The 21106-nt window shown below is 59.8% G+C and overlaps 1 protein-coding gene across 3 annotated transcripts in view; it reads left to right on the top strand.

Annotated features, from left to right (window-relative positions):
• PDE9A (phosphodiesterase 9A) overlaps positions 1 to 21106 on the top strand; it is an 88728-nt gene that overhangs the window by 59875 nt on the left and 7747 nt on the right. For all 3 annotated transcript variants that reach the window (XM_078452732.2, XM_060640539.3, XM_060640540.3), the window contains 9 exons: positions 1624 to 1678; positions 2973 to 3043; positions 6636 to 6720; positions 12584 to 12665; positions 14465 to 14539; positions 17137 to 17223; positions 17980 to 18084; positions 18390 to 18472; positions 19596 to 19752. In XM_078452732.2, coding sequence (XP_078308858.2) covers positions 1624 to 1678; positions 2973 to 3043; positions 6636 to 6720; positions 12584 to 12665; positions 14465 to 14539; positions 17137 to 17223; positions 17980 to 18084; positions 18390 to 18472; positions 19596 to 19752 — 800 coding nt within the window. The remainder of the gene's footprint in view (positions 1 to 1623; positions 1679 to 2972; positions 3044 to 6635; positions 6721 to 12583; positions 12666 to 14464; positions 14540 to 17136; positions 17224 to 17979; positions 18085 to 18389; positions 18473 to 19595; positions 19753 to 21106) is intronic.

Raw genomic sequence — 21106 nt, 5'->3', positions numbered from 1 at the left:
TTTTTTTCTTTTTTTTTTTTTTTTGAGACAGAGAGAGACAGAGCATGACCAGGGGAGGGGCAGAGAGAGAGGGAGACAGAGAATCCAAAGCAGGCTCCAGGCTCTGAGCCATCAGCACAGAGCCCGATGCGGGGCTCAAACTCACAAACCGTGAGATCATGACCTGAGCAGAAGTCGGACGCTCCACCGACTGAGTCACCCAGGCACCCCATACAGTTTCAAAAGATTTAACAAAACATCGTTTTTCTTCTTCTCATCGGGTCTCAGAATGCTAATGCCACAGAGAACCTTGGTCCATCACCCTTGCATTTGGCAGGTGAAGGGATGAGAGGTCTCAAGAGGCTAATCTAGATTGTTTTTTAAATGCTTTTCGTGAAATTAACGTGCGTTCATTATAGAAATAGATTAGATCTAGAGAAACAAAAGGAAGAAAAAAGTGCACATATAATCTCACAACCAACGTGTCTCCTCCCATTGTCTTCAAAAATGAGAGCCCACGTTTGCATTACTGGTTTGCAATGTCTCTCTCTCTTTTTCTTTAACACAGACGTGAACGTTTTCCAAAATATTATTTCTGATAGGAGACTTTATTTCCACAGGACAGATGGGCCATCATTTACTTAATGTCCATTTGATGGGCACTTGGGCTTTTAGAATCCCTGCTAAGTTCAGTAGCGCTGTGATGAACGCCTTCTGTGTACATGCGTATGTTCCTTCCTAAAAATGGAGACCGCAGATCAGAACGTGGGAACGGGAGCTTTTTTTTTTTTTTTTTTTTTTTTTTTTTTTTTTTTTGTGGCTTTAGCGCCCCACTGCCAAACCAGATAATTGAGATTTCGTGTTTGTCTGGGCAGGTTCGGTTTGCTTTTCATTCGTTTTGGTTTTAGGCATAGAGCCAGCAGAGATTACGTGGCTCAGGAGTAAGTCCTGTGCGGGTTCTTGGTGTTTTAGGGCGTGGACGAACGGCCACCTGAGGCCAAGGCGAGCGAGCCGTCCCCCTTCCCAGGAGAGAGAGTGCTGGAAAGAACAGTGCCGTGAGCGTCTGTGCCTTCCTATGAGGCATCTGGCGCTGAGCCCAGTCAGGAAACAGGAAAACTGGCAGGTTATATTCAGCCCGGGACCGGGACCTTGTAAAACCATCACGCGGCCCAGGTTTACGTGCAGGAACAAACTCGCTCACCCTGGCCCACTTCCTCTCGCCAGGACCCGCCATGAGAACGCCGTGTTTTATGTTTGGAGCATGCCTTGAACTTGCTTTGTCCTAGTAATTGCCCCCATAAAATGGAGCGGGGCACTAAGTGAAAACTTCCCGTATTTAGAGACCAGTCCTGCCTGCTCTTTATGACTCATGCTGACTCCGGCAGGACCAGCTCTGCCGAGAGGCCACTTACACGCAGGTTGACGGGAGCAGGACAGGAGGGAAGAGCCTCTGAAGGTGGACGGGAAGACCCCAGGCCCTGGGGAGGCCCCGCGTGCTGACCGTGGGCCGGAGCGTCCCCCCCAGGTAGCCCAGGCCGCTCCCTGCCCCGGTGTCACTGTCACCCACCACGACATCCCAATTCAGGCCACAGTGATCCACGGACTTCTCCCTTTCTCCATCTGCCTTTCTCTTTTGGTCTGCAGAGAAAGAAGAATTAATCCAGAGCATGCTGACCCAGGTCGTAGAGCAGTTCTCAAGGTACAGAATCTTCTAGACACATAGTCTCTGCAGAGGTACGCTTTTCTGCTCACGGCAATGGTGGGGCCTCGCTTGGAGGCCGTGCTGGCCGGCAAGGCTCTGGCACGTCGCTCACCCGGAGGGGCGGCCTTCCAGGGGGAGTCCTTGCATGACCCCCTGTAGCTGAGCCAGCGCGGGTGGGACCCAGGAAGCACCCGCCTTATACCGAAGAGCAGGGCCGCTGGGCGCTGGGAGCGTGAGAGCTCACGCAGCTGACAGGTCTCTCCACCGGCTCTCCTGGGCTTCAGAGGTCAACCTACAAGAACTGACACCATTTTTGTTTTATTCGCTTATTTTTAATTTTTTGTTTAATGTTTATTTTTGAGGGAGAGAGAGACGGAGTGTGGAGGGGGGGAGGGGGCAGAGAGAGGGAGACACAGAACCCGAGGCAGGCTCCAGGCTCCGTGCTGTGAGCACAGAGCCCGACGCGGGGCTCGAACCCACGAACTGCGAGATCACGACCTGAGCCTAAGTTGGACGCTTAACCGACCGAGCCACCCCGGCGCCCCTTATTTATTTATTTTTAAATGTTTTACTTATTTTGAGAGAGCACAGGGAAGGGGCAGAGAGAGGGGGAGAAAGAGAATCCCAAGCAGGGTCCACGCCGCCAGCACAGAGCCTGACGTGGGGCTCGAGCCCACGAACCGTGAGATCGTGACCTGAGCCGAAATCCTGCGTCGGGCGCTTGACCAACTGAGCCACTCGGACACGCTGAATTGACACCACTTTGAAAATGGGCCTGAAAACAAGCATTGCCACGGAGACCCTGTGTAGACGTGGGCTTCCTTCCGCTCCGAGTTGTCCTGCCCGTCCCGAAGTGATGCTTTCCGCCCTTGGTTATTTCGAGGTGGCATCTTGCCGTCCGGGGGCATATGGGTGACACGCCCTCGAAGCCCAGGCATTGCTGCGCCGAACGGGCTGGGCCCGGAAGGGACGCGGCGGGTTTGCGAAGGGGTCTGTGCCTGGCCAAGCGGGGTGCAGGGCGAGGGCCGTCCCCGCCCAGGTGTGGGGACGTGAACACACCCCGCAGCCTGGCGCTGCTGTGCCTTCCGTCACGGAAGGATGTCAGCCGAGGGAGTCTTCCCCCCTCCACCCGACCCTCAGACACCTTGAGCTCCTGGAAAGCAGCCCCTCACCCCCCTGTGCCCCCTACAGGGGTGAGCCTACCCGCGGGAGGGGTTCGGCAGGTGACCGCCAGGCCCATCGTAATTTTGAAGAGTTTAAGAGTTATGTGTTGACTCGTTTTCCTTCCTAGAGCGTTTAAGATCAACGAACTCAAAGCCGAAGTCGCGAATCACCTGGCCGTGCTCGAGAAGCGCGTCGAACGTGAGTGAGCTCCCTGCTTCTCTCTCCTTGTCCTTTAACCTCTGCTTAAGTTAGCCGCCTAACGGCCGGTGGTGAGCGGCGAGGGGAGTGAGTCGAGGCTGGAGGTAAGCGCCCGTGTCTTTGGTGCCCGGGCAAGAACAGTGAGCACTTCCTGTCGGAACATGTGACACGGTCCACGTGCGCAGCGGCTCGGGCCACAGTACGTGTCCAGCAGCGGTGCCTGGCAGCGTGTCTGGGTCTGAAAGGGGCAGAACGAAACCGCGGAGTCCCCCAGACCAGCCCCCTGGAGACGAACTTGTGCTGAACATCTTTGTGCCTCTCTTTACGCAAACGAGGCCTGCCGACGCCCTCCCTGACGTCACGATTGGTTCTGGACCACGTGTACCAAATCATCACCTCCTGCTCCCCAGTCACCACCAAGGCAGCAGAAAAACTACCAGGAAGCACAGGAGAGTGGGTTCGGGGCTTGACTCAGGGGCCAGGGTGCCCAGGCCTGCACCAGACCCTGCACACCGGGAGAGCCGACCCCGTGGCACAAGGTTTATTAATGCCAGGTCGTGCCAACGACCCGGAAGGCTCGAAGCTTAAAAACCCAGGCTTTTCTCCGTGCCACTCGGGACGTGTGCTTTATGCACATTCCGTACCAAAACCGTTGGGGGGAAACGTTGAAATGTAGCTCCAGTCATATGTGTCTTTAAGGAACTTTCGTTAGCTCTGGAGCCGAAGGAGGGCCCTGCCTCCCCGCCCTGTGCTGTTGCCTCTGCCCCATGAGACCCCTTCCCCCATGCCGGCACCCCTCCTAGAAAATCGTCCCCAGAGCCTCTCCTTCGAGGCGCCCTGTGACTCGCAGAGGCGCCCTGGGGCTCCTGGAGGGGGTGGCCAGGCTTGCAGGGGGTGCTAACCACGAGTCAGGCAGCTGTGACCAGTCGGGGCCCAAAGCCACTCCTCGTGGGTGGACTCTAGCATCCCTTCGTGCTCTAGCTTGGGGTTCCGCTCTGTGCCCACCTATTGAAAGTGTGAGGGCGGACGGGTGAGGCCACACCGTCGAGGCCGGACATCCAGCCTCACTCGAGAGCCGTTGCCGGAGTGCGTACGGGACTTTTAAGGGGTCCTGCACCGGGCCCTCTCCCTCCTGTGCAATGGGGGCAAAGTGAAGCTGGGACAGGCCAACCAGGGGAGCAGTGGAAGGTTCCAGAGGCAGCCCGGAAAGGACAGGGGCAGCAGACACGGGCGTGCTAATGCTGAGGGCCAGGCCCCCTCCTCCCGTGTTCTGCCTTTAATCCCACGACCTGTTCTCCTCCCATTGATTAATGCACAACTTTGCCGTCTTGTCACTCACTCTCCATTTCCTTGGCAACCAGGCTCTTCATAAACGTAATCGCCATAAATTCTGAATCTCTGGGACTCAGATTAGTGATATTGTACTGTCTCGCCCAAAAGGCTTCGTTTGAGCATCACTCCCAGTAAATGGCCCGGAAACCTGATCCACGTGAACCAATAGCCAATAATCGAACATTACGCCCCCACTGAGAGCTGCTAACGCGGGGCACGCCTTTAACTTACAACGGTAAATAAGCAAGTGAGAGAAAACAGAACAAGCCGTATGATCCCAATTTTGTCTCTTTAAAACTCCGGATGGACGGGTAGCTGTGTCGATGCACGGGGCTGAGAGAGAAACACCTGGAAAGGCACACTTCAATAGATATTAAGTGGGTTGTTCTCGGGGCCCATAGGACCGTAGATAAATTTTAAAACATTCTTTGAGATGCTCCGTATTTCCCCCATTTTCTACAACAATCAGATGTAACTGTATCGAGAACATAGTAAGGGGAACCCGGAACTGTAAGTGGCAGGGCACCCCACTGCATGGCTGTTCACTTTGGGGATCAAAGTCTGTGCAGCACGCAGGGACTCTTCTCCACATCTGTTCCCTTTCGGGAATTTTCTGCCACACGTCGCCGGGACGTGGCTTCCCCGAGGCTGAGCCTCCCGCGGCGCTCTGGGAGGTCCAGATGCAAACCGGAAGGGGTGCGCGCTGGCCTGCTTTGCCCAGAGGAGGACCCGCGGCTTCCGTCCACTTGCCAGTAGGGTCCCTGATGCGAGAAAGCGCTAAGAACGCCCCACTCCCAAAGGAGGGCGTGGGCTCTCGGTGAGAGAGTGGACCGTCCTCCGGCTCAGACTCCCTGCATCTCCCCATCTGGCTGCTGCCACCCAGCCCCTTGCACTGACGGCCCCGGGCTTCGGTTCCGCGTCCCCGGGCCTCAGTCCTGCATCTCTGGGCCTCGGTCCCGTGTCCCCAGGCCTTGGTCCCGTGTCCTCAGGCTTCGGTCCCGCGTCCCCAGACCTCAGTCCTACATCTCTGGGCCTCGGTCCCATGTCCTCAGGCCTTGGTCCCGTGTCCTCAGGCTTCGGTCCCGCGTTCCCAGACCTCAGTCCTACATCTCTGGGCCTCGGTCCCTTGTCCTCGGGCTTCGGTCCCATGTCCCCCGGCTTCGGTCCCATATCGTCTCGGTGGAGCCTCGCACAGCATCCCCCAAGTGGCACAAGTCGCCGGAACCAGACCCGAATATCAGATCCTCCAGATTCCCACCACTCTGGGCAGAAAGAAGCCGTACTTTCACGTAGCCTTGCCCCTGCGTGGCTCCCGGCCCCGGAAGCGTCTAGAAAACTGCCCGGGGATGCTCAGGGCTCCGGCAGGCTCTCTCGCCACACTTGCTTCAGAACGGCTCCGGAGGCCAGGGGACGGAATTGTCTCTCCCCGTCGTGTGCTTAGGTGCTCAGACCACGTTTGAGGAAGAGGGGAATAGAGTAGCATCGTGGGCCCCGTCTTTTTGCAGAGAAACCGAGGTGCGATTACAGAGTAACAAGGCCAATCTTTTCCGTTGCTCTCGAACGGATCTGATCTGAACGGCTTTCGGAAGGGAAGCCGCCTGCTTCGTGGCAGCCTTTCTGGGCTAAAGGTGCACCTGCCAGAGCAAACGTCTCAAAGGTGAACGCTCCCTGGGAGGCACGAGCTCCAGTTCTTTCCGGATCTTTCTCTGGTGCCCCGTGGTGTCCGGACGTGGCAGGCACTCCTGTGTGGCAGGGCTGCGGGAATGTGACCCGGCCCGGCTCTGCTAACCCACGACCTGTCCTGTTTGCCTGCCCCCAGCCCCCGCCCCCGCACGTCCACACCCCTTCCTGGCTAACGGCTCCGGCGGGACCTGAGAACTCGGAGGTTTTCTGCTCATACGAGCTCATCCTTGCCGGGAAGGCTGTGGTTTTGCCTGCTGAGCCTCTTGCTGTGTTTTAATGCGCGGCGGCTACATTTCCTCCCCTTGTCTTTTTAGGACAAGAGATTTCTTTGTCCCCGGTCCTCAGCTGGGGAGGGGAGAGAAAGTGGGGGGGGGGGGGGAGTGGGTGCAGGAAAACTCAGGACTTGGGGGAGGGGAGCAGCGGTCGCCGTGTCCGAGCTGCACCGCCGCGGGCCGCAGCGGGGACCAGTGCAGGAGCCCGAGCCAGCCGTCCTCGCCGCGCAGGGCCAGCCCCGGTTACAGCCTTGCGAGGTCCTCCACGTGTCTCCATGGTAACCCCCTGTGTCTCCTTGTCCCAGTGGAAGGCCTGAAAGTGGTGGAGATTGAGAAATGCAAGAGCGACATCAAGAAGATGCGGGACGAGCTGGCGGCCCGAAGCAGCAGGTGAGGTCAGGCCTGGGAAGGGCTGCCCTGGCCGGGCCCCCCGAGGGGGCTCCGGGCTTCGCTCTCCCGCAGAGCCCGGTGGCAGGGCCCGACCCAGCGCCGGCTGCGGCGGGCGCGGTTTGGCTGGGGAGTGCTTGTCAGTTGCGCGGCCTCCTTGTCGTAGAAGAGGGTCCACGTCCAAGGCGGGTGGAGGCGACGACATTTCATGGAAAGGAGGAAGAATCCGCCCGCAGATCAAAGCCTCAGGATTAACTTACCCAGCTCGAGAGAAGCTGGAGAGAGGTTGGCATCGGTTTTTGAAGCAAGGGCCCGGTAAGAGGAAGGGGCGTGAGGCTCACAGGGGAGGGCATCCTGGTGCCCAGAGGCCGTGCTCCTGGGTGGACGTCCCCCGTCCCCCCGCCCCCCGGCACAGAGCAGGGAGAAAGGCCACAAGGCCTCAGGCTGTTCTGGACACAGAAATCACTCTCCCCCGGGGAGCCGAAATTGGTGGGAAAAAACACCCCGGACTTCACGCCGCCCCCTCGAAAGCAGGTTTTTGTCCAGCAGGACCCTCTCCCGAAGCTGTGAGCACAGCAAGTGTTTGAACTGGCGGCAGAGATGATGAGGAGGGGGGGCGGGCACATCGAGCACTTGCTGTGTGGGGACCTCACACCTGCCGGCCCTGCGAGATGGCCCCCAGCCCCCCTGCCCCCCCACGGCCACTCCCGGGAGGGGACTCCCAGGAGGGGGCACAGCCAGGCCTCAGCGGGGCTGAAGGGGAGACAGGGAACCTAAGAATCGCCCCGCACACACACCGGGTTGTCTTACGACGACTCATCTGCCACTTTGAAGATCGTTCCCTGATTTTAAAACACTGAGGGCGACCGGCTCAGCGAGGGAGGCCGGCTGTGCAGAAAGGTCTCTGAGGGCAGGAGGTAAAGGGGAAGGAGATGGTCCCGGCGAGGTTCCGTGCGATGCAGAGGGGCCGGCCGGCCTCGTGGGGGGGGCTCGGGGAACAGCCTGATGGGCTCAAAGCCACGTTAGTGTGGTCCTCCAGGGACCAGGCCCCGTCCGTATCACACCCACGTGACGCCTGATTTGGATCTGGGGATGTCTCAGCCCATTTGATTTGGGGACGTCAGGGCGAAGGCGTTTGTGAAAATGCACAGAAAATTGGGAGGCAGTGATTCATCTTCAACATCCCCTCGGTGAGAGGCTAGCACCCTCGTGGGACCAGGTCAGGGCCCTGGACTGGGCCGGGGACGGGGCTGGGAAGGATGCTCGGACCCACCCCGGCTGTGGTCTCGGAGTCGCCCTCGGGCTCAGGATCCACACGGCCCGGCTCAGCCCCGGGGCCGCCCTCGTGTGCCCCAGCCGCCCTCCGCCTTGGGGACAGGTGCGGGCGGGCTGATCTGCCGGGGACAGTTACCCAGCGTTACCAGCCTCATCCGGCAGCTGCCAAGAAAGGGAACTAAGACTGGAGCTTGGCTTCGGTCTGAAACGAAAGAATCTGAACTGGCCTCCTGGCTTCAGCGGCTCGTCTGTACCGCAGGCCGAGGAACCTCACCACCTGGGTGGGAATGATGCCCCGAGGTCCCTTCCCGCCTCTGTGGGCACCACGTCACTCACTAACGTGCCCACGGAGCCCGCGGAACACCCACGGGACACATTTCTGAGGCAGCCTCTTGTCCCTTCTCAAATGACCACATCCTACCACCTGCCCGAAGCAGCCGGGGTGAGTCTCGAGCCCCACCCTTGCTGGTCCCGTCCCTGCCGTGTCCCAGGCGCCCCCCCGGCCCCCACCTGCCCCCATCCCGTGGAAGCGAGGCGTGTGCCAGCCTGGCGGGGCTGTGGCCCTGGTCCCACAGGTCAGGCTGCAAGGGGACACTAACGTGGCCCAAGTGGCATCGCACGCTAGAAATCTGTTCTCTCAAAGTTCTGATGGCAGACGTCAGAGAGGGAGGTGTCGATGAGGCCATGCTCCCTCTGACGGCTCCAGGGAGGGTGTATTCCAGGCCCCTCTCGGAAGCTTCTGGAGGTCGTCGGCAATGCTTGGGGCTCCTCGGCTTGTAGCTGCATCATGCAGTCCGTGGTCTTCACTCGGCCTTCTCCCTGTGTGTCTCTGGGTCCAGATGTCCCTCTTTACAAAGACACCGGCCGCATCTTAACTAATCACACCTGCAGTGACCCTGTTTCCAAAGGAAGTCCTGCTCGCGGGTGCTGGGGCGTTAGGACTTCAAATGATCACTTTGGGGACGTGATCCAACCACAACGCGGCACATGGGGACGATACGCCCGATTTCAGAGCCCACGGGAAGAAGCCCACCCGGGAGCCGAGAGGCAAAACGTCACCCACAGGCACCCATCTGGCCAAGTGGGCTAAGCTGAGGCGTGGTGGGTGCCTGGGCTCATCCCCGGAACGGAGCTCTCTTCCTCACCGCCCAAAAAGTCCATTTTTAGAGCTCCCAATGCCATGATCCAAAGAGAAGCCTTCCCGGTGCCCTAACTGCTTCGAGAGGCGATATTCTCAGCAGACGGTTTTCACAGCATCCCACGTAGGTGAGAGACGGGTAAATGTGACTCTTCAGTCACAAACAGAGGGGGGTAAAAATCTCCAACATCGCTGACACATTTAGAAAAAAGAACCCCGGGGGCCTGGGCTCGGGCCTCACCCGCAGCCACGCCGCCCACCCCGGACCCTGGTCCGGGAGCCCGGCAGCCCCTTCCGTGCCACACGCTAACGGCCCTCTTGCCCTTGCTTCGCGGAGAAGGGAAGCTGGGAAACAGTCAGCCCCTCGCACTGCCCCTTCTGTCTCTGTTGGCTGCAAGGTTCCGTTGTAATGGTGCAAGGACGTCACGCAGCATTTAGCGTCCCTGGGACCAGGCTCCCCGACACCTAGCTTCGCCTCACTGCGGGGAGAGAAGGGCGCCCCGGACAGCTCTTTCCAGTGATACCCACCCGCGAGGTGGCGACCGAGCCTCTCCGGAAGGCGGAGGGGACATAGGCGGCGGGCAGGGGTGAGCCCAGCCCCGTACCCGCAGGGATGACTAATGACCCACATTCGCCAGCACGTGAGCCCAGCCCAGCGGGGCCTCGGCACCAGGGGCCCCGCTCTGGGAGCAGGGGTGGGGTAGCGCCGTGGGCAGGCTCCCAGACGCCCCCGGAACAGGCCGCACGCCTCCCAGACCCACGCCCTGGGCTTCTCCTGGTCCAGGTTCCTGCTCACATTCAGGGCAGGGCCAGGCCTAGCTGAGCACAGAGAGGAGTGTGCTGCTTCGCCCCGGGGCCGGGGAAGGGCTGCGAGGGCCTGGGGTGGCATCTGAGGGCTCCGGGGTCCGCGGCCCCCACTTCCATCAGAAACAAAGGGCCTCGTCCGCCGGATGAGCCACAGGGGAGGGGAGGCTGGGGGGCCCTGGAAATGAAAGCAAAAATAAGCCCCAAATAGAATGAAAAGAAAAGGCAGCGTGCCAGCTGCTCCGTGGCTGGAGGAGGCTGGTTCCCATGGCAACGGGCACAGAGGGGAGGGCCCAGGTGGGGAGGCCCCGGGAGAGTCGCCAGGCGCCCAGCACACGCACCGGGAGGGTCAAGGAAGTTTGCCTCGTGCGACCACCCCCCTGGGACACGCACAAGGCCTACCTAGCTGGTTTAGTTTAAGAGAGAGAGAGAGAAAGAATGAGCAGGGGAGGGGCAGAGACAGAGGGAGGGAGAGAGAATCCAAAGTGGGCTCCACGCTGTCAGTGCAGAGCCCGACGCGGGACTCGAAACTCACGAGCTGTGAGACCATGACCTGAGCCGAAATCAGGAGGCAGAAGCTCGACCGACCGAGCCACCCGGGTGCCCCAGTGTCGTCTCCTTTCTCAAGTGCGCAGACCACGCTTGTCACTTCTCAGAAACGTGTAGGCTGCAATTTCTCGTTCGCAGGCGACCACGGGAATCATCCGGTCGGTGTCTTCTGTGGGTTCGTCGGTGACTCTTTGGCTAAATCTGTGTGAAAACCCCCTCCCCACACGGAGTCGGGTGGGTTTTGTGAGCATCCGGGGGAAGGAAAGAGCACGACACCATTTCATTCTGAAGGTGCCTGTTCCAGAAGGAAAACAGGCTTGTTACTCTGAGCACAGCCCCCAGGTAAAAGCTCCAGACTGAACGGATGAGGGGCGAATCCCCAGCAATGACCACGGCTGGCGAGGCCCCCCGCCTAAAATCTGGATGCCGGGCCGCCCAGATCCTCTAGGTATAAGTACCTCCTTTCGAAAAGAAATACTGTGTTGTAATCTTTTTTCACTTACAACACCGTGAGCAATAAATAGATCGAATTTTAACCAACGGGCACCTGGGGGGCTCGGTCGGCTGAGCGTCCGACTTCGGCCCAGGTCATGATCTCACGGTCCGTGAGTTCGAGCCCCGCGTGGGGCTCCGTGGAGCCTGCTTTGGACTCTGTGTCTCCCTCTCTCTCTCAAAAATAAATAAACATTAAAAAAAAATTTTTTTTTAATTTCTTTAACCAACTTCATCCAGCTCATCCATTTGTCCAGGAGGCCACAGTCCCCTCATTGTCCACAAACGTGGTCTTTTGCCCTCGTACCTCGGTGGATTCTTTTTGCGTTAACTTTCAGTGCATACCGAATGCAACCTTTCTTTTTCCGCTCTCCCCTAAACTCTCCTTACTTCACAGAATACTCATAATTACCTAAAGAACACGTAATCGTCCGTCGTGGTTTAAGCTATTTCCCACATTTCGGTGGCTTCCGGTTTGGGGTTGTGTTTTCGTAACGACAGATAACGTTGCAGTGAATACCTTTGTGCACAGGGATGGCTGCTTGCATCCAATTCGTTTCTGAAGATAAATTCCCCAGGGTAGACACACGGGCTTCATGGACATGAATTTCTCTGTGGCTCTTACTACGTGGTACTAAACTGCTCTCCCAGAAGGTGGACTTTATTTACAGACAAAGTTTGCCAAGTCCGAGGATAGAGAGCGTGTTCACGTCCGAGAAGGTGGGGAGGGGGCCACGTGCAGCCCCCCCCCCCCGGGGTACGGCCAGGTCCGCACTCTCTGCCCTGACGGTGGGAGGAGGCTTTCCCCGCAGAGCACCCCCCGTTTGGTGTGTTCTGTCCCCGTGGAGAATATACCTCGATACTGAGGGACGAAGGAAGGCAGATAGCAAATGCATCTCCCGACGGTAGGCGCTGGGGAAAACTGGAAACGTCCTGCACGGCCGTGCCGGGAGACTGGTAACACAGCCACATCCAGAAGCACTGGGCAAGGATCTGCCTTGTCCCGAAGCCCCGCTCTGTGGGGCGCCGTGCAGTGAGCATGGGATATATGAGGTGAAAAAAAAAAACAAGTTGCAAAAGAGGATGTTCGGTACAATTCCATTTGGGTTTTAAAAAAAAAGAAAAATATAAGGCGCTATCCCTGTGTGTCCATGCCTAGGAAAATTCTGGAAGGATACGCCAAACTTAACTGAAGGCATTTCCAGGGTGTGAGGTTTAGGGGAAAGAAATAGGTAAAGTGGGGGGGGGGGGCGGCCAGGGGGACTTGCTTTTTTTTTTTTTTTTTACACTTTACCTGCTTTCTTGTTTGAATTTTGTAGAATCCAAGGGTTTTACCTGCGTCATTAAAAGATATTTAGGAACCCGTTTAAAATGAAGCTGATGTGTTTTCTGAGAGCCCCAATATCATCTCAGGAGGTCCAGGCAGGGTCCCTGGGGGTTAGCAATGAGATGTCGCCAGATTTAGGATTTACTGTCCCGCAGCAAGTAAGGCCCAGGGGTCTGTGGGGTTGGGGTGGGGGTTGGGGTCGGGGTTGCTCCGAGGAGGTGCCCCAGTGGACACCCCGCTGAATGGTAATGCCAGAGCTAACCCCGACTTTTCCCCTTTAGGACCAGCTGTCCCTGTAAGTACAATTTTGAGGACACCAACAAGAAGATGACGCCCCGGCGTGATGTCCCCACTTACCCCAAGGTGAGAGGAGGTTCTGGCTCTGACGAGACCGCAGCTGTGCGTCCACGGCCAGGGCACCGGGCCCCGAGCCCTCAGCCACCCCGACCTGCTGGCCAGGCCCCCTCTGGCTGCGCCTTCGCAAACCCAGCTCCCATGCGGCGCTGGGCTATGGGACGCTCTTGCTGTCCTCGGGCAGGGTAGTGTTTTGTCTGCCGTGTGTCTGCCACAGGAGCCCCGGGCCCGGCCTCCTGTGCCAGCAGGTGAGGGACAGCCCCCGCCCCGTCCGCCCGTCGCCGGCAAGGTGAACGTGTCCTCACTCTCGTGTTACTGCAAGGAGCGTTAATTTTTTAATTTTTTTTTAAATGTGTATTTATTTTTGAGAGAGGGAGAGACAGAGCACGAGCAGGGGAGGGGCAGAGAAAGAAGGAGGCACAGAATCCAAAGCAAGGTCCAGGCATCGAGCTGTCAGCCCAGAGCCCGACACGGGGCTCGAACCTGGAACCTTGAGATGATGACCCGAGCCGAAGCCGGATGCTTAACTGACTGAGCCGCCCAAGGGCCCCTGGAGCTTTAATTTTTAACTACATTATCTCACATCTGCCTGGTTGGATCTCCCGTCCCCGAATAATACGTAGTGATTACGAGAAGTTTCTCTCTCTAGTCTCAGATCTCTCAGTTACAGGAACCCAGGCCCTGGTGACAGGAGCAGCGCCCTGGGAGTTGAGGGGGGTCTTCAAACACCACAGAGAAGGGTCCTGTGGCGTCAGTCGCCATCTCAACAGTACCTTCAGCTGAGTTGGCAAAACCCTGGCCCGACTGACCACACGCTCTCGCGCTAAGATTCAGGCTTCCGCGTGCTGGCGCTGAGACCGGTGTCCCGGGGCCCCAGGGAGCCATGAGACCCAGCCGGTGCCCAAACTGAAAGGTGTCTTTCCTCTAGCAACTCCCTTTAAAAAAAAGAACAAACCAGGGGCGCCCGGGTGGCTCAGTCGGTTGAGCTTCCGACTTCCGCTCAGGTCACATAGTCACAGTGCGTGGGTTCGAGCCCCGTGTCGGGCTCTGTGCTGACAGCTCGGAGCCTGGAGCCTGCAGCCTGCTTCCAATTCTGTGTCTCCCTCTCTCTCTGCCCCACAACCTCCCCACTCACACTCTGTCTCTCTCTCTCTCTCTCTCTCAAAAATAAATAAACATTAAAAAAAATAAAAAAGACCTAGGGCAAGGTTATAGCTAATCCCGGAACCCTGTCATCACGGGGTTCCTCCCTCTACGATCACAGCCTCAATCTCCTACGACAGTTTGACCCGAGCTCTGGTTTCCCCTCTGCCCACACCCCTCAGCGAGCTGTGCTGCATCAGCGTATGGCCAAAGCAGGGACAGGTTCCCTCAAAAAAGAAACTCCGAATAGCTTCTTAGCCAGGATTTGAATGTATGCCATGTTCCCTGGACTTCACTTTAGTGTATTTTTTTCAAGTCCGGTGTATTGAGAGGTAACTGACACGTAGCGAAGTTTCCCTCCTGTGGGTGCAGAGTACTGCGAGTTTGGAAAACCTCAGGTGACCTCCAGCAGTACCAAGGGGCGGCACATCTCTGTCGCCCCACGACCTTCCTCGTGCCCTCCCCCTGCCCCCGGCAGCCACCGATGGGGTTTCTGCCCCTGGAGGTTGGCGCTCCCCAGAATTCTGGTAGAATGTGGCCCTGGAGCCTGTGCACAGGTGTCCTTGAAAGGGGACAGGAGGAAGTGGAGGAAACATCCCCCAGCCCGCGTGCGGCCGGTGGCCTTTGTCTCAGCCCAGAGGCTGACGGTCCCCTGTGCTTCCCAGTACCTGCTCTCTCCAGAGACCATCGAAGCGCTCCGGAAGCCCACCTTTGACGTCTGGCTCTGGGAGCCCAACGAGGTGAGTGAGGGGCCCCCGTGCCAGCGTCACGGGCACCCAGATCTCTTCCTCCTCTCTGCTCTTTGTTTGTTTTTTAACTCGATTCTCCGGGTTTTACTCCAAACTGACTCTGGGCAGGCCCAGGAGGGCCCCAGAGACGGGACTCAGCGAGGGGGGTGTCGGAGCAGAAGCGTGGGCGGTCAAGGGCAGGAGGGCTGGGCCGTGGCGCCGCTGGCTCCCCACCCCCCAAGCACCCTCCCGGGCGGCTGCCGTGCCCACCAAGGAGAGGCCCGGGAGGCGTCCCCCACAGCCAGCGGAGGGGGACGCAGGACGCGGAGTCCCTTTGCGCGGCGAGAAGGAGCTTCACATTGTCCCTTTTGCTGAGAAAACACTAAGATGGAGACTCCCTGTTTGTTTGTTTAGTCTAATAATATCAGTTGTACCCCTCCCTTTGTGAACCCCAAGAAAACAAAAGCCGTTCATCATGGACACCGGGCCCAGCAGCTCTACGGACAAATTGTCCGGCTTTCGGGCAACACAGACGTGTAGACAAGCTGCCCCGGGCAAGCCCACCGCCTGGACAGCGGGTCCGCTGACGCGGGAACGGAGGGCTTTGCGCCCTGAGCGGGCGCCGTCCGTGTCTCCAGGGCCTGGGCTCTCGTGCTGTCGTCCTTGCCGACACAGGAGAGGCCTCCGCCCCGCCGCGTGCTGACCCGGGTCCCAGGGGTCGTCCCATAGCCAACACTGAGCCAGACGACACGCGGCCACCGAGGAACGTGCAGACCGGAGCGTGCGTTTGGAGGGGCAGGAGGCTGGCCTTGCCCGCGAGGTCCGTGCGTGACCGGCAGCGGCCGGGAGGGTAGGAGGTGGCGTGGCCAGCAAACAGCAGTTGGGTCTTGAGGATGAGCGTCGGGACTAAGGTCTGAACGGGGGCCCAGGCTGGGCCGGGCCCACCGGGTGGCGAGTGGACTCAGCGGGGTGGCTCTACGTGCACAGATTCCCGCTTCCCGCGGGTGGGCAGGAGCCCTGCCACAGCACTTCTAGAAGAGCCGGCGCTCCCGGAAGTCATTCTGGCCCCGGCCCACCGGGAGCGAGAGCAAAGCCGGGGCCCCCGGTGGCAAAGCGCCCACGTGCACACGGGCACTCGCCGCCCGTCTCTTACGGAATCTCACCGAGCGCAGGGCTCCCTGTGGCCACGGAGGCCACGCCGCCTCGTGGGGAGATTGAAGGATTCACGCATCCACGATGGGAAGGCCGCCCGCCCGCCCCCCCACAGGCAGACCCGTCAGGGGCCCCGGACCCCTGCCGCTCTCCAGTTTCCAAAACCTGGCGCCCTGGACGTTATCCTATCTGCATCCATCCTGTCCCCTCGGGGAAGACCGGTGTGTGGTCAGCCTCCAGGACGTTCCAGGACGTTGCCGGCTCTCCCAGGACTGCGTAGCCGGGAAGATGGCTTTGGGGTGGCATGCTCTGTGTTAGCTCGGGCAGCCACGACTCAAACCGCATCCTGGAGGCCGCAGGTCCGAGATCCAGGCGTGGGCAGGGCTGGTGTCTCCCACGTCCCCACGCGGTCGTCCCTCCGTGCATGTCTGTGTCCTGACCTCCTCTCCTCGCGGGGACACAGGTCCTGGTGGATCAGAGCCACCTCAGTGACCTCATTTAGCCTGGATGACCTCTCTGAAGGCCTGCTCTCTGCACAGTCACGTAGGGGGTTAGAGCTTCCATTCACTGATTTGGGGGCCACGGTTCAGTCCATAACACGCCCGTTTGGGAGGAGGTGGTCACACCGTGACCACAGACAGCCGGGGAGCGTGGCCGTGCAGGCCCCAGGAGGCTGGCCGATGGCACGGCGGCAGGGCACAATGTCATGCCCCGGGCCGCCAGGCGATGCCTAGAGATCCCTGCCTTGCGCGTCTCCAGTCACCCTGAGAGACCTGCCTCCCGGAAATCAGAGCCCGTTTTATCAGACTCCCACTTTGTAAAAATCACTTAATCTTTCTTCCCTGGTTTAATGAGCTCCAGAGCTCGGAGCTGTATTTAAATAGATCGCCACCATGACAGCACATCCTCTTTGGGACTGAAAACAAATCTACTTCAGCCTGAGATTTCTACAGAAGACAGCTCAGTGAAGTGAAGTGAATTCGGGGCAGGAAGCTCACCTTCCAGACCCCGTAATTAACGCATTAAAATGTGTGTGGGGTCCCAGCGGGCCCCCGAAGGGCAAAATGGAGCACGTGTGGGATGCAGGCCGTCAAGGCTCAGCCTCTGTGTCTGCACACGCACCTGCTCTGGGGTCTGCGTCCGGGGGATCTGTGCCCCGGCCTGTGATGCCCTTCGGGAGACGGTTTCTCGTGTGCCGAAGTTCACCGCGTCGCCGCTGACACGGTCATCTGGGGGTGCTCCCTCTCACCCGATCGCTGTCCTTCTAGGGGTCCTGAGACAACAGCCCCCCACCCGGCCCCGGTCAACACGGCTCCTCCCTCCGGGCCTCCCGGGAGGGGAGAGCTCATCCTGTAGGGACAGGCCCCGGCCCTGCGCGCGTCCCCCAGGGCTCCGGAGGGGCCGTGCCGGGCTGGCTCGCCTGTGCCGCTGACCGCCTGCTTCCCCTGTGCCTCCAGATGCTGAGCTGCCTAGAGCACATGTACCATGACCTGGGCCTGGTCCGAGACTTCTCCATCCACCCCGTCACGCTCAGGAGATGGCTGGTGAGTGCGGGCCCCTCACGTCCCTCTTGAACAACACAGTGCCTTCCTGTTACTCGGGAACAGACCGGCCAGGCACCTTCCTGGACGGACGGAGGCGACGTTCCCAGGAGAGTTTTGTGAGAACAGGTGGCCAGTGTCCGTCTGTCTCCTGCCAGAATACTCAGTCCCCCTAAACCCCTGCTCTGGCGGCGAGAGTGAGAACCAGGGAGGGGCCGGTGAAGCGGCCTGGGAGGGTGAGTGTGCAGGTGTGTGTGTGTGAGTGCGTGTGCAGAGAGCAGAGTGCGTGTACGCGTATGAGCGTGTGAATGTGTGTTTCACAATAGATTTTCTTTTTTAATAAAAGATTGCTCGGAACCAAGTAGGAAAAGCTTAAATGTCAAATATGAAAATATGAAAACGGGTGATGGTGACTGGGACCCGGAGCCCCTCCCGTAACCCCCAGCCCTTCCCCCGGCTTCACATCCCCACGTGGCCCCTCAGAGCCCCTCGGGGGGCACCTCAGTCCGTGAGCCCCGGTGGAAGCCTGTTCCCCACCTGCCCTCTGAGGCCACAGGGAGGCCAGTGGGCGTCCTCGGGCCCCCGGGCCACTCGTCCTTACCTCCAGCAAGCACAGGAACACAGCCGGCCTCTGGGTCGGCCGAGGATTTCACAGAGCGCATCCGAAACGCCAGCCAGCTGGTGAAATCGGAGGAGAGGTGTGCAGGGCGGGGAGGGCGGGCAGCTGCGTGCCAGCAGCCGGGGCCTCTGTCTCTCCAGCTCTGCGTGCACGACAACTACAGAAACAACCCTTTCCACAATTTCCGGCATTGCTTCTGCGTGACCCAGATGATGTACAGCATGATCTGGCTCTGCCGGCTCCAGGTGCGTCTCTGGGGGCCTCCTGCTGGGGGCGGGGGCACCTCGCTCGCGGACGCCGCCCCCTCCCAGGGCGCGGGCTCCCCCACCCTCCCAGGGAAGCCACCTCGCCCCTCGCTGTCCTCAGGTGAGCCGGCGAGCAGGGGCGGGGCACCGGGCAGGTGCGGGCCCGCCCTCCCGGCCCCGCCCCAGAGAGCGGGCCGGTCCTCCCCACAGGCCAGCTGCTAGGGGACTTCGTCCTCCCCGCGTCCCGCCTCTCCCACCCCATTCCAGCCCCCTCCTCACCCCCTCCCGCCCTCTCTCTGATCCAGGAGAAATTTTCCCAAATGGATATCTTGATTCTGATGACGGCAGCCATCTGTCACGATTTGGATCACCCAGGGTACAACAACACGTACGTACACCATCTTTCTCTCTCTCGTTTCTTCCTTCTCCAGGGCTCTCTGGTTGTCAGAGGTGACCTCTTCAGCTTCACGCACAGACCAGTTCTGAGGTGGGGCTGCGGCAAAGGCCTCCCCAGCACCCCCGGCTCAGATGCTTAGGACACGGCTCCCACTTTGGGACTTTGTCCAGGGCCTCGGGCCCCCCCGGGGCAGACCCTTCCAGGTCGCCAAACCCCGAGGGGCCGCCGCCCTCCTTTGCGGTCCTGCTCCGGACCCTGCGTGTCCCTCTGCACAGGCAGAGCCGTGGTGGTGCCCAAACTCCCCTCCGCCCGAAGCCGGGGGCAGTACCCGCACAGGATGCCCATTCCCCGGATCTCACTCCCCAGCCTGTGTCCAGCAGCAACGGGGCAGAGACTAGGACTGAGGGAGAGAAGGAGTGCAGGCCAGCAGGGGGCGGGGAGGCGCCGTGGGGGGCCAGGAGGACAGGCCAAGCTTGGCCGGATCGGTGATCCGCTCCCACCCCGGGGGTGGGGGGCAGAGGCACAGAGTCCACCCCATGTAGCCATCAGGTCCGGGCCGCGTGGCGCCCGTTCGCATCCCTAGTGAGGCACCTGTCCTCCCGGTCAGATGCGTCTGTGCGGTGACATCACATCTGGCCGGGAACTCGCCGGCGGCTTTCACGGCAGGCCTCCGTCAGGACGGGAGTGGGTTCCACGGTGTGGACGTCCGTGTTCCTCAGAGGAGGCCGGCACCATGAGCGCCCATTCCCGCATTTCACACTCAAGATGATGTGCACAGCACAGGCCTTAACCGCAGCCTCTGACCTCAGAACACATCTTGGTTCTTCTCCCAAACGTCTGCCTTTTGCATATGCCGATGTTTGCGAGGGGCTCGAACAGATTCCCTTCGGGGCGGCATGACTGGGAGAAGTCGAGGTGTGTTGGTGGTGTCTACTCGGCGGGATTCTAAGACCTCGAGGGTGTCTCGTTAAAGGGGCGGCAGAGTCAGAGAGCCCAGGGGAGCAAGTCCCCGGCACCTGCAGGGCACGCCCGGCTTGCCTTCCAGCCTCTGCGGGCACCGCCGCCTCCGAGCGCAGGTGCCCGAGGCTCCGTTTGCTCTCTCCCGCGATGCCAGGTACCAGATCAACGCCCGCACGGAGCTGGCCGTCCGTTACAATGACATCTCGCCCCTGGAGAACCACCACTGTGCCGTGGCCTTTCAGATCCTCGCCCAGCCCGAGTGCAACATCTTCACCAACGTGCAGCCGGACGGGTTCAAGCAGATCAGACAGGTGCGTGCAGGGGCCCTCTGACCGCAGAGTGGGAGGTGGTGAGCACAACCACGGAGTAGAGCCCCTCCCGCCAGCGGCCGAGGCCCCAGAAGCCCCTGGTCCCACCAGGGATCCTGGGGAACCCACCCCCCCCTCGCCCACCAAGGCCAGTGGCATTCCGGGGAGAGGCGCGCCCTCGGCATAAACACACGGGACCCCACTGACCTGCATTTCACATCCAGTGTTTCACCCGAAGCCTTTGAGATCTGTCCTTTCTCCAGCTTGCAGCCCGGAAGAGTGGGGGTTACAGAGGTGAGGGGCACCGTGCGGATGTGCGGGCCCTGGTGCACCTGCTGAGTCCAACCTAGCCGACTGTTTCCCCTGCCCCCCAGCTGCCTCCCCCTGCCCCACCCTGACCCGGTCGGCCCCACCACCCACTTCACATAAGAGACCCTGGGGAGGCCTCTGTCGCCCTCCTGTCCTGAGACAGACGTCCACCTCGCTGGAGGTAATGCCCCCTCCCACGCAGGAGGTCCCACGCTGAGCACAGCTCTGTGCACCACCCTCTGATGTTTTCAGGGGAGGGAAGATACCAGAATGATCTCTCGGAAGAGTGTATGGGTTGAATGGTAGCCAAAAAAAAAACTGTATGTTCACTTCCTAACCCCCAGAACCTTTTGTATGTGACTATTTGGAAAAGAGTCTTTGCGGTGGTGATTAAGTTAGGATCTCTGCGTGAGATTAGCTGGTGCTACCCAGGTGGGCCTAAAGCCAGTGACAGGTGTCCTTAGAAGAGACAGAGGAAGAGACAGATACATGGAAGAGAAATTGGCCTAAAGACGGAGGCAGAGGCCGGAGTGACCCGGGGCCACAGGAGCAGGAAAAGTCAGGAAGGACGTTTTCCCGGCGCCTTCAGACTTCTGGCCTCCGGACTGGGAGAGAATGCCCCGCTGTGGTTCCCTGTCACCTGGCACGCGGCACTCATGTGGCAGCCCCAGGACACGCGCACAGGGAGCCACCCTCACGGTGAGGCACCCTACTCTGCTGTCCCACGGATGACAGCCTCACCCACTGGGTGCCCGGGGCCTCGCTTCAAGGTGCACCTGTTAAAGACGCTGGGACCCGGGCTGTCCCTCCTGGAGGTCTGACGGGCTGCACTTCATCAGAGAACACCGTCCCTCCATCTGCCGTGGAAGCTCAGAGCCGATGCCAGTGCCGAAGGACAGTCCCCATCGAGTCGCCGATTTCCGGCCCAACCATGTCCCCTTTATCTATGGGCTTTCTGGCCTCTCTTCCATGTTCTGGAGCCGCCTGCCAGGGACACCGCGAGCTGTTGGGATGAGCCCTGACGTGTCTTCCTCTCCAGCGTGGGAAG

The sequence above is a fragment of the Panthera onca genome, chromosome C2 (genome assembly GCF_046562875.1).
Source record: "Panthera onca isolate mPanOnc1 chromosome C2, mPanOnc1 haplotype 2, whole genome shotgun sequence".
In the NCBI taxonomy this organism is placed as follows: Eukaryota; Metazoa; Chordata; class Mammalia; order Carnivora; family Felidae; genus Panthera; species Panthera onca.
Note: the sequence above shows the minus strand (reverse complement) of the source record. Positions and strands in the feature narration are given on the sequence as shown.